Raw genomic sequence first — 12,712 nt, forward strand, 5'->3', positions numbered from 1 at the left:
ACCTGCACTTCTATTCTTTCAGCAGTTGTAAAAGTGATATTATCATAAGTGATATTATGAGGACAGGATCACTTTAACATGAGACTATACCTGTAAGGGCTCTTGCAAAAGAGTGTTGGGAGGACGGATGGACATTTTAGATAAGGATACAGCTTTTTTTATTTTTATTTTTTTTTAGGATGTATAGGTGCTTGTAGGCACCACAAGGTTCCAGTGTTTTAGCTTTGTTATCGTAAAAGCGTTTTAGGCCAGGTTAGGCTTCCACTATGTTACAGCAGCAAATATCCAGTCACAAGGAAAACAAAACTCCTATACTTTTATATAGGAAGCTATAAGATGTAAAGCAGTAATGACTCAGTAAAGAGAGACGGCTGAACACAGCAGATCAGCTGACATTCTTATCTACATGGATCACTCCACTATAATAAATGTTCTCACACACGGAGTCATTCATGATTACTGACAGAACACTGCAACCACACATCGACGGGGATTTATAGTACTATACATGACATTCATACTATAACCTGGAAGTGTTCAAGAAACTGTTCACACCTATCAAATAAACAGTGTACATCATAAACTTACAAACAATGATTACAGCCCATCCATGTTCTACACTCTTAAGCCGGGTACAAACTATTTAGTTCTTTTCCATTCAACCCAGTGGGTTAAAACGAGAAAAAAAAAAAAAAAGTCAGCTCCGGTTGGAGCCACTGTACTAATGATCCGACATTAGTACAGTGATCTCCCCCCGCTGAGCTGTTGTGTTCCGACAGGGGGACAGCCCCGCCAGAACCCTCCGGTCAGCGCTGTCAGCCATTGGCTGAAAGCGTTGATCTGGAGCCGGCTGGCTGCTGGTTTTCCAGCATGCTTGGCCCGCTTCTGTTGGATCGGCAGGCATACACACGGGCACAATGTGGTGTGCCAGTGTGTACGGGGCTTAAAGTGGATGTAAGCCCAATGTCATCCTTTCTAAACTACTGCCATAGGGGTTATCTATAAGGATATACATGCCTCCTGTATGTATCTTTACCTGTCAAATGTCTCCCCTCTGTCTGTTATTAGACCCGAAAAACTGCATATTCTGTGGGTGGGTCTGTTGTCTGGAGCTCGGTGGGTGGAGTCGTGATGTCAGTAGACTCCCCGCCCACCTCTACACTCCCCTTGCCAATATGCATTTTCTCCTGTGTATTTCTAACACTGAACTTCTGCTATGATCTCTAACATCCAGTGAAAAGACAGGAAAGTAACCACATGACTTCAGCATGCCAAATCATGATGAGGTGTGGAACATCCAATCCTGGCAGAGCAGCAGAAGAAAGGAGTGGGAGGGAATTAAAAAATAATGCATGTGTCTTAGGCTAGTGCACGAGATATGTAAATCACCTGTCACTCACAGCAAGGGGGAGGATTTGACAAAGTTTTTCTCAGTTTGTCAAGATTTATCTCATTGAACAATAAAAGAGGATTGCTCAGAGATGGATTAACTCTGTGTGGCAAGACTGGGCTCAAATGATAGCAAATCTTATACTCTACAGTAGGACATAAAAAAAAATTTCGGGTTTACATCCACTTTAAGAATCCACCTATCGCTAAGCCCTCACCCATCCTTCACACAACTGTGAAGAGTTGAGGTCAGCAGTTTCACCTGAGCAACTGTATCACCAGCCACATGAAGATGCTCATATATTACCAGAAGATACACTACATATGGCTGGAACAACAGAGGCATGTAAAAAGACAAGCAAATCATTTTCGCTCTCCTCATCCAGTTTAAATGTTCAATGTTCTGACTACACAAGGTTGCCAAAATCTGAACACCAATTATAATGAGTGACACGTGTTTAATTACAGTACTGGCGGTGTTCTTTGCACTTTATGAAAAAGAATAGATTGTTAGCAAAGCAGAGTCATATGCATTCATATTAGTAAAGAATACAAAAATGAGAGATTAAGGGTTAATTAGGAGCATATTTATAAGACCATGAATATTCCATTTACCATTCACTGGTGGCAAATCATTCCCTGTATATTACCAACTTGAGCACCAGACGATTTTACCCCCTTCCTGACCAGGCCATTTTTTTGCTATTTCTTTTTGTTTTCATGTGTCTGGATGGGTCTGGTTTTTGTGTGTACTCTTGCTATTGTTCCTTATTAAATTAAGTACTACACTATATGGTGTTTTTCTACTTATTGCCTATGGTGTAAGCTAAACAAACTGAGTGCTGCCCCCTGGAGGATGTAGTTCAAAGACTGGAGATTTTGCTCAGACTGATGTCTGTGTTTATTACCACCATACAAGCTATTTACAGTGCCTTGAATAAGTATTCACACCCCTTGAAATGTTCCACATTTTGTCAGGTTACAACAAAAATTTATTTTATGTGATAGACCAACACAAAATTACACATAATTGTGAAGTGGAAGGAAAATGATAAATGGTTTTCACATTTTTTTTACAAATAAATATCTGAAAAGTGTGGCGTGCATTTGTATTCAGCCCCCCTTTACTCTGATACTTCCAACTTAAATCTAGTGGAACCAACTGCCTTCAGAATTAACCTAATTAGTAAATAGGATCCACCTGTGTGTAATTTAATCCCAGTATAAATACAGATGTTATGTGAATCCCTCAGAGGTTTGTTAGAGAACCTTAGTGAAAAAACAGCATCATGAAGGCCAAGGTACACACCAGACAGGTCAGGGATAAAGTTGTGGAGAAGTTTAAAGCAGGGTTAGGTTATAAAAAAAATATCCCAGGCTTTGAACATCTCACGGAGCACTGTTCGATCCATCATTCAAAAATAGAAAGAGTATGGCACAACTGCAAACCTACTAAGACATGGCCGTGCACCTAAACTGACAGGCCGGGCAAGGAGAGCATTAATCAGAGAAGAAGCCAAGAGGCCCATGGTAACTCTGGAGGAGCTGCAGAGATCCACAGCTCAGGTGGAAGAATATGTCCACAAGACAACTATTAGTTGTATATTCCACAAATCCGGCCTTTATGGAAGAGAAGAAGCAAGAAGAAAGCCATTGTTGAAAGAAAGCCATAAGAAGTCCCATTTGCAGTTTGCGAGAAGCCATGTGGGGACACAGCAAAGATGTGGAGGGAAGGTGCTCTGGTCAGATGAGACCAAAATAGAACTTCATGGCCTAAAAGCAAAGCGCTATGTGTGGCAGAAAACTAACACTGCATATTACTCTGAATACATCATCCCCACCGTGAACCATGGTGGTGGCATCATGTTGTGGGGATGTTTTTCTTCAGCAGGGACAGGGAAGCTGCTCAGAGTTGATGGGAAGATGGATGGAGCCAAACACAGGGCCATCTTGGAAGAAAACTTGTGAGAGTCTGCAAATGACTTGAGACTGGAGCAGAGGTTCACCTTCCAGCGGGACGACGACACTAAACATACAGCCAGAGCTACAATGGGATGATTTAGATCAAAGCATGTTCATGTGTTAGAATGGCCCAGTCAAAGTCTAGACCTAAATCCAATTGACAATCTGTGGCAAGAAAATTGCTGTTCACAGACACTCTCCATCCAATCTGACAGAGCTTGAGCTATTTTGCAAAGAAGAATGGGCAAAAATGTCACTCTCTAGATGAGCAAAGCTGGTAGAGACATCCCCAAAAAGACTTGCAGCTGTAATTGCAGTAAAAGGTGGTTCTACAAAGTATTGACTCAGGGGAGCTGAATACAAATGCCCCCCACACTTTTCAGATATTTAAAAAAAAAAAAAATAGAAAACCATTTATCATTTTCCTTCCACTTCACAATTATATGCCACTTTGTGTTGGTCTATCACATAAAATCCCATTAAAATACATTTAAGTTTTTGCTTGTAACGTGACAAAATTTCAAGGGGTATGAATACTTTTTCAAGGCACTGTATGCTGCACAAGGCAGTGAGTGTGCACTGAATGCAGGCGGAGGCTGGTGTTTTTAAAGCACTTTTTTGTATAGAGTGGCACTTTATTCACATGGCTGGCGTGAAGTGGATGTTATCTAGCATTATTACACTATATGTTCTTCTCCTAAAGAATTCATGTGATTGGTTTGAATAATCAGATCTTGTCTTCAACATTAACAGCTTATATGCGCTTATGCTGCACTTGAGTGAACAGACTGTCCTGGTGAGTGTGCTAGAACACAGAAGAAATTTCATTTGGATATTTATCTGTTGAACTTTATTTTGGACTCTATTTATTTAATTTACTTATTATATTTTGCTGATGAATTTGACATCCAGCGGACGCATGCATAATACGATCACGGTCTTAATTATTCAAATTACTGAGTTTCACATATTTTTTTCATTCACGTAAATTTTATGGTATTTAGAGCACTGCAATTTACTTGATTTTGGGAGAGTATACCTACTGTACCTCTACTTGCTAGCAGCTCCTTTCAGTATGTAATGCTGACTTTTTTTTTCACATTCTTTACAAGCAGGGAGGCAATCCCCAAGTGGTTAAAACGCATTTAAAGGATAGGTTCACCTTTAGCAACATGTTACACTCATATTTAGGGTGTAATGTGTAAGTTGTTACTATGCAGCACCCCCACTCACTCAATGACAGGGTTCTTCTCTCCTCATCCACTGTCATAGTTTAAAAAAAGCCCAACATGACTGTGCAGGGCTCCGCCCACACAACTGCATCATTTGTTCACAGAGACCTGTGAATGAATAAACTACAAGTCCCATCTCCCACAGCAGAAGACAGCTTGCAGTTCTCAATAAACTGCCAGGGCACTGATGAGAGCCCTCGTACTTCACCGATCCAATCCAGCAAACAGAAGTGAATCTTTTCCCCTCTGCCTGGCTGGATCGGAGAGCAGCTGGGTGTAAACGAACAGCCAGTCCATTTACATCCAATTACCCATACAGCATCCACTCAGCTCAGCACCACTTGCAAATAACTTCTGTAATAGAAGTCAATGCAAGTTGCCTGAAGTCTTCCTGTGGAGACCTGTCTCTCCTATCTGGGCAGCCTGCCAAGTCTATGAAAAAAAAGCAAAAAGATACAATGTTTACACTTATCAATGGACTGAACTCTGTGTGTAGGAGTTCTAAGTTTAACCATTTAAAGACAATCTTTTCTGACATTTGTTGCTTACAAGTAAAAATCCTGTATTTTCTGCTAGAAAATCACTTAGAACCCCCAAACATTATATATTTTTTTTCAGCAGAGACCCTAGAGAATAAAATAGCGGTTGCTGCAATATTTTAGGTCACACTGTATTTGCTCAGCTGTCTTTCAAACACAATTTTTTTTGGAAAAAATGCACTTTAATGAATTAAAAAAAATTAATAAACAGTAAAGTTAACCCATTTTTTTTCGTCCAAAAGTTTTCATTACCTGTTTTTGTGTATTTAATATTTAAAATAGTTTTTTTTTTAATCTAAATTATACATACAAGTGAACTGATTGGAGGTTTGTTTTGTTTATTAAATGTTTAAATGCAAGACATTTTCTGTATCACTTATTACTTAAGGCTGCTTTCACACTGGACTGGGCAGGCGTTGACGGTAAAACGCTGCTAGTTTTAGCGGCGCTTTACCGTCATTTTAGAGGCGATATTCGGCCACTAGCGGGACGCTTATAACCCAGCTATCAGCCGACGAAGGGGTTAAATGCGCCCGTGAAGCGCCGCTGCCAAAGCGCTTTGGCAGCGGTGCTCATTCATTTCAATGGGCAGGAGTGGTGGAGGAGCGGTATACACCACTCCAAAGATGCTGCTTGCAGGACTTTTTTTTAACATCCTGTCAGCGCATCGCTTCAGTGTGAAAGCACTCGGGCTTTCACACAGACTGCAGGGGAGCCGTTTTGCAGGCACTTCACAGGCGCTATTTGTAGCCCAAAAGCGCCTGAAAAACACCTCAGTGTGAAAGGGGTCTAACTGTTAGATTTTATGAGATGAAAGAAAAAATAAATAAATAAAAATCGGCCTAACATATCAGCGAAAAAAAAATCTGCATCATTTATCAACCATCGGCCGCCGGGATTTCTAAATATCTGCATCGGCCAGAGAAAAACCCATATCGGTCGACCTCTAAAAAAAGCCAATATTTTACCTGCAAAATCATGTGCATTTAATTATTTAATTTTTTTATTAAAAAAGGTACACTTAAGCCTTTACTAAAGGATTCACATACAGTGAAAGTTCAGTGAATATCACAGCATTCACTGCTTGAACATGCCCCAAGTTAGAAAATTTAAGGGAAAAAAATAAAAATAAATAAAAATCAAAACATTTTCTCAGAATCAATACAAGAGAAAAATGCTAGCACAAAGCAAAATAAATCTACTAAAACACTAAATAAATAACAAATATATAAATTATTCAGACTTACTGATTTCTTTCCTTTTTTGTCTTTTTTCCCTTTCTTCACCACTTTATCTGAAAGGAGACAGAATGTGAGAATAATGCAATGCTGTCATCTGTATTATCTGTAGACACACAACTGAGTCAGCAGGAAACAGGCTGGGGCATATTGCCAGCAGGAGGCAGGGTGGAATAAACTGCCAGGAGATAGGGAGCCTAAAGCAGCATTTTCTCCAGGAAAGTTAAGTATTTCAGCCCTTCTATTTGGCCACTCTAGCAAAGTTGTAAATATACAGCACAGTGGTTAACACCTCTGCCTTGCAGCACTGGGATCATCAGTGCAAATCCCAGCCAGTACACCAGGGATCCTCAAACTACGGCCCTCCAGCTGTTGCAGAACTACACATCCCATGAGGCATTGTAAAACTCTGACATTCACAGACATGACTAGGCATGATGGGAATTGTAGTTCCTGAACACCTGGAGGGCCGCAGTTTGAAGACCCCTGCAGTACACCATCTGCATGGAGTTCGCATGTTTTCCCTGTACTTGCAAAGGTTTCCTTTGGGAACTCAGATTTCCTCCCACACCCCATGTGAATTCTTTACTAAGGCCCCTTTCACACTGGGGTAGGGGCGGCGTCGGCCATAAAGCGCCACTATTGTTAGCGGCGCTTTACCGTCGGTGTTCGGCCGCTAGTGGGAGGTTTTCACCCCCGCTAGCAGCCGAGAAAGGGTTAAAAATCAGCAGAGGCGCTTTGCCAGTGGAATAGCCTTGCTGTCCCATTGATTTCAATGGCAGGAGCGGTGAATACACCGCTCCTTCACCGCTCCGAAGATGCTGCTAGCAGGACTTTTTTCCCGTCCTGCTAGCGCACCACTTCAGTGTGAAAGCCCTCAGGGCTTTCACACTGGAGAGACAGCAGCGGCTGTTTCGGGTCGGTTTGCAGGCGCTATTTTTAGCGCAATACCGCCCCAGTGTGAAAGGGGCCTAACATCAATGCATATGACTCTAAAATGACCGCAAGACAAGCTCGTAGGTTAAAGTGGAAGTCCATGCAAAAACTAAAATCCCTGCATCTATAGCCACCAACATTCTAACACTAACCTATCTAGCCCTGAATAGAAAAAAAAAATAAGTATACATACCTTTTCTACAGGCGATCCGATCTCCAGCGGCAGAAGCTCTGATCCCACGCTGAGCTGTCAGCCGTGGCTTCCCTGTGTGGGCAGGTGCAGAGGACACATCCGTCAAAGAAGCCCCATAATAACTCTATGGGTGACATCACTTTCCATTCATTTCACAGCCGTTGTCGGACGTGTACTCATCAGAGCTTTCGCCGCTGGAGATCGGGTCGGATCCCCTGCAGAAAGGGTATTATGCCAATTTTTTCTTTTCAGGGCTAGAGAGGTTAGTGTCAAATTGTTGGTGGCTAGAGATGCAGGGATTTGAGTTTTTTGCATGGACTTCCACTTTAACCACTTAAGCCTCGGACCATTTTGCTGGCCAAAGACCAGAGCACTTTTTGCGATTCGGCACTGCGTCGCTTTAACTGACAATTGCGCGGTCGTGCGATGTGGCTCCCAAACAAAATTGACGTCCTTTTTTCCCCACAATTAGAGCTTTCTTTTGGTGGAAACTTACCTAAACCCTTGTTGCTAGGCAGTCTTCCTAATCTGCCTCTTCCTATTCCGCGTTGAGTTCTTCTCCTCGGTGAGCAGCCCCGTTGTCTTCTGGGAACTGTGTATGTTCCCAGAACACCACGGGGCCATTCACAGAACGGAGCGCCGCTCGTGCATGCGCAGTAGGAAACTGGCAGTGAAGCCGCAAGGCTCCACTGCCTGTTTCCCTTTCCTAGGATGGCGGTGCCGGGACCCGAGAGCCGAGGGGCGGGTCGGCCTCGAGCTGCCGACATCGCGGGCACCCTGGACATGTGAGTACTTATTTAAAGTCAGCAGCTACATTGTTAGTAGCTGCTGACTTTAAATTTTTTTTTTAGGACGGAATCCCGCTTTAAGTGTGTCCTAGGGAGTGTTTCTAACTGTGTGTGTGGGGGGGGGGGGCTCTGTGTGACACTAAACTGATCGCTGTGATCAGTGACAGTGTCATTAGGTAGAACGGGGAGATGCTTGTTTACATTAGAATCTCCCCGTTCTTCCTCACCGTGAGACGATCGCAGGTATCCCCGTGGATATCGGGTCCACGATCATGGTCACGGAGCTCCCGGCAGGCGTGCGCGCAAGCCGCCTCCTAAAGGGCAACATACAGGTACGTTAATCTGCCTGTACGTGCCATTCTGCCGTAGTATATCTAGTATGTGTGTGTACATATGAAGATGTGAAAGTGCCCTACATTTCCTTCTGATCCATAGCAAGAACACAGTAAAAATGCATGCCTTTTTGCTGTGATTTTACTGCGTTTACGGTACATTTTTCACAGGATATGTGGTTAAAGAAAAACACACCCGTGGTTGCGTTTTTAAGTCACACGTCCTGTGAAAAACAACACAAACGCGCAAAAAAAAAAAAAAAAAATCGCAGCAAATGCACATTTTTGCCACGTTTCCTATGCATTTCAAAAGGAGAGGTGTGTTTTTGTGCAGTTTTTTTTACCACCGCCAAGCAGGATTTTACTAAGTGCAGAGGACCCGCAATGGATCACTGTAAAACGTTCCATAGGATTACATTAGGGGGAAGACCCAGCTGTCATGGTGCACGTTGGCACCAATGACAAAGTCAGAGGCAGATGGAGTGTCCTAAAGAAGGATTTTAGGGACTTAGGAGCTAAATTGAGGAAAAGGACCTCCAAGGTAGTGTTCTCAGGAATACTACCGGTACATCGAGCCACATCAGAAAGGCAGAGGGAGATTAGGGAAGTAAACAAGTGGCTGAAGAGCTGGTATAGTAAGGAGGGGTTTGGGTTCCTGGAGGACTGGGCCGACTTCTCAGTCGATAACCGGTACTATAGAAGGTACGGGGCTGCACCTAAATAAGGAGGGTGCAGATCTGCTGGGAATGAAGATGGCCAAAAAGGAGGGGTTTTTAAACTAGCTGATGGGGGAGGGTCCAGAGGTAGATATAGTCAGCGTGGAAGATATTCCAGAGGGTATTATTGTGGGCATTAGTGATAGGTTGACCAAAGCACAAAAACACAAGGCAAGTATAGTAGCAAGTCCTAGCTGCAATCTCGAAACACCCAATACGAGGACAATATGCGACCGGTCTAAACTATGTGGTAGGTTAATTGGATCCTGTCTAAATCGGCCCTAGTATAGGTATGAATGTGAGTTAGGGACCTTAGATTGTAAGCTCCTTGAGGGTATAGGGACTGATGTGAATGTATAATATATATATGTAAAGCGCTGCGTAAATTGACGGCGCTATATAAGTACCTGAAATAAATAAAAAATAAATAAATGTGGCATGTTCACCAATGCCAGGAGCATGGCAGACAAGATGGGTGAACTAGAGATACTGTTGTACAAGGAGGATTTGGATTTTGTGGGAATTTCAGAGACCTGGTTCAACAGCTCTCATGATTGGCTGGCAAACATTCAAGGGTATACCCTATACCGCAAGGATAGAGAGGGTAAAAAAGGGGGAGGGGTATGCCTATATATCAAGAATAATGTACAAGTGAATGTGAGAGATGACATCACTGAGGGAGGAGGTGGAATCCTTATGGGTAGAGCTCCAAAGGGATGAAGCTAAGGGGAAAATAATACTGGGAGTATTCTATAGGCCCCCTAACCTGAGGGAGGAAGTGGAGACGGATCTCCTATCACAATTTGGATTAGCAACAAGGATGGGAAGTGTTATCATAATGGGGGATTTTAATTATCCAGACATAGACTGGGCGGAGGGAACCGCGCATTCATTTAAAGCTCACCAGTTCCTCAATGTCTTGCAGGACAATTTTATGCGTCAGATGGTAGACGCACCAACTAGAAATAAAACGTTACTGGATCTACTGATTACCAACAATACAGACCTGATCACGGATGTGGAAATACGGGGCAATTTAGGTAACAGCGATCACAGGTCAATTAGTTTCAGTATAAATCACACAAATAGGAAACATAAAGGGAATACAAAGACACTGAATTTCAAAAGAGCCAACTTCCCTAAACTACAAACCTTGCTAAAAGGCATAAATTGGGATAAAATATTAGGAACAAAGAATACGAAGGAGAGATGGGTTTCCTTTAAGAGCATATTAAATAAGGGCATTAGCCAATGTATCCCATTGGGTAATAAATTTAAAAAAACGAACAAAAGTCCTGGATGGCTTAACTCCAATGTAAAAATGCATATAAAAGCAAGGGAGAAGGCCTTCAAAAAAATACAAGGTTGAGGAATCATCCTCAGCATTCAGTCTTTATAAAGAATGCAACAAGAAATGTAAGGGTGCAATTAGGACAGCTAAGATAGAACATGAAAGACACATAGCGGAGGAGAGCAAAAAAAATCCCAAGAAATTCTTTAACCACTTCCCGCCCGCCCGCCCACCGTCATATGACGTCCTGGGCTTTGGGCGGGTATATCTGAATGATGCCTGTAGTTACAGACATCATTCAGATATTGCTGGTTTCAGCCGGCGAATCTCTACACCATAGGAACGATCATAGCTGCCGTTCCGCCGCTTGATCGTTCCTATGGGAGACGAGAGGGGACGTCCCCCACCCTCCCTCCGGTGCTTGCTCCGACTCACCGTTACGATCGGTGAGGCGGAGAGTGGCCGGATGTAGATCATAGAGATTTCCGGCGGACCAGATGGTCGCCGGAGTCTCTATGATCGTCGGAGGCCGGGCGCGATGTTATGATGTCACGCCCGGCCTCTCCATTCAAAAAAACAGCGCCACTTCGGCTGGGAAGCGGCAATCGTTTTATTTTTTTTTTTTTATTTCAGGCTTCCCAGACTAGTGGTGAGATATGGGGTCTTATTGACCCCATATCTCACTATTAAGAGCACCTGACATGTCATATTGCTATTACAAGGGATGTTTACATTCCTTGTAATAGGAATAAAAGTGATCAATTTTTTTTTACAAAAAGGTGTCAAAATAAAAAAATAAAATATAATTAACAATTAAAAAAAAAAAAAAAAAAAAAAAAATTTTAAAGCGCTGCTGTCCCCGTGTGCTCGCACGCAGAAGCGAACGCATACTTAAGTCCCGCCCACATATGAAAACGGTGTTCAAACCATACATGTGAGGTATCGCCGCGAACGCTGGAGCGAGAGCAATAATTTTGGTCCTAGACCTCCTCTGTAACTCAAAACATGTAACCAGTAAAAAAATTTCAAGCGTCGCCTATGGAGATTTTTAAGTACCGAACATTGGCGCCATTCCACGAGCGTGTGCAATTTTGAAGCGTGACATGTTAGGTATCTATTTACTCGGCGTAACTTCATCTTTCACAAAATGCAAAAACATTGGGCTAACTTTACTGTTTTGTTTTTTTAAACACAAAACTGTTTTTTTCCCCAAAAAAAACGTGTTCCAAAAATTCCTGCGCAAATACTGTGTGAGATAAAAAGTTTCAACAACCGCCATTGTATTCTCTAGGGTCTTTGCTAAAAAAAATATATAATGTTTGGGGGTTCTATGTAATTTTCTAGCAAAAAAATGATGATTTTTACATATAGGAGAGAAATGTCAGAATTGGCCCGGTAGGGAAGTGGTTAAGTATGTAAACAGTAAAAAAGGGAGGACAGACCATATTGGCCCCATAAAGAATAAGGGAGGATATCTGGTTACAAAGGATGGGGAGATGGCGAAGGTATTGAATTGATTCTTCTCCTCAGTCTTCACAAGTGAATCGAGGGGCTTCAGTAACCAAAACTGCAGTGTTTATCCTCATGACACAACACAGGAAGCACCTCCATTGGTTAACAGAGGACAGAATTAAAATTAGACTTGAGAAACTTAACATTAATAAATCACCGGGACCAGATGGCTTGCATCCGAGGGTATTTAGGGAACTCAGTCAAGTGATTGCCAGACCCTTGTTCCTAATTTTTACTGACAGTCTACTGACTGGAATGGTACCAGCTGATTGGAAAAAAGCCAATGTAGCACCAATATTTAAAAAGGGCCCAAAATACATCCCTGGGAATTACAGACCAGTTAGCCTAACATCAATAGTATGTAAACTCTTGGAGGGGATAATAAGGGACTATATACAAGATTTTAGTAATGAGAACGGTATCATTAGCAGTAATCAGCATGGATTCATGAAGAATCATTCTTGCCAAACAAATCTACTAACCTTCTATGAGGAGGTGAGCTGCCATCTAGATAAAGGAAAGCCTGTAGATGTGGTGTATCTGGATTTTGCAAAAGCATTTGACACAGTTCCCCATAAACGTTT

The 12,712-nt window shown here is 42.4% G+C and overlaps 1 protein-coding gene across 3 annotated transcripts in view; it reads right to left on the reverse strand.

Annotated features, from left to right (window-relative positions):
* ABCF1 (ATP binding cassette subfamily F member 1) overlaps nucleotides 1-12,712 on the reverse strand; it is a 101,492-nt gene that overhangs the window by 77,360 nt on the left and 11,420 nt on the right. For all 3 annotated transcript variants that reach the window (XM_073598912.1, XM_073598911.1, XM_073598910.1), the window contains exon 2: nucleotides 6,370-6,416. In XM_073598912.1, the coding sequence (XP_073455013.1) occupies nucleotides 6,370-6,416 (47 nt within the window). The remainder of the gene's footprint in view (nucleotides 1-6,369; nucleotides 6,417-12,712) is intronic.

This window comes from Aquarana catesbeiana, linkage group LG09 (genome assembly GCF_042186555.1).
Source record: "Aquarana catesbeiana isolate 2022-GZ linkage group LG09, ASM4218655v1, whole genome shotgun sequence".
NCBI lineage: Eukaryota > Metazoa > Chordata > Amphibia > Anura > Ranidae > Aquarana > Aquarana catesbeiana.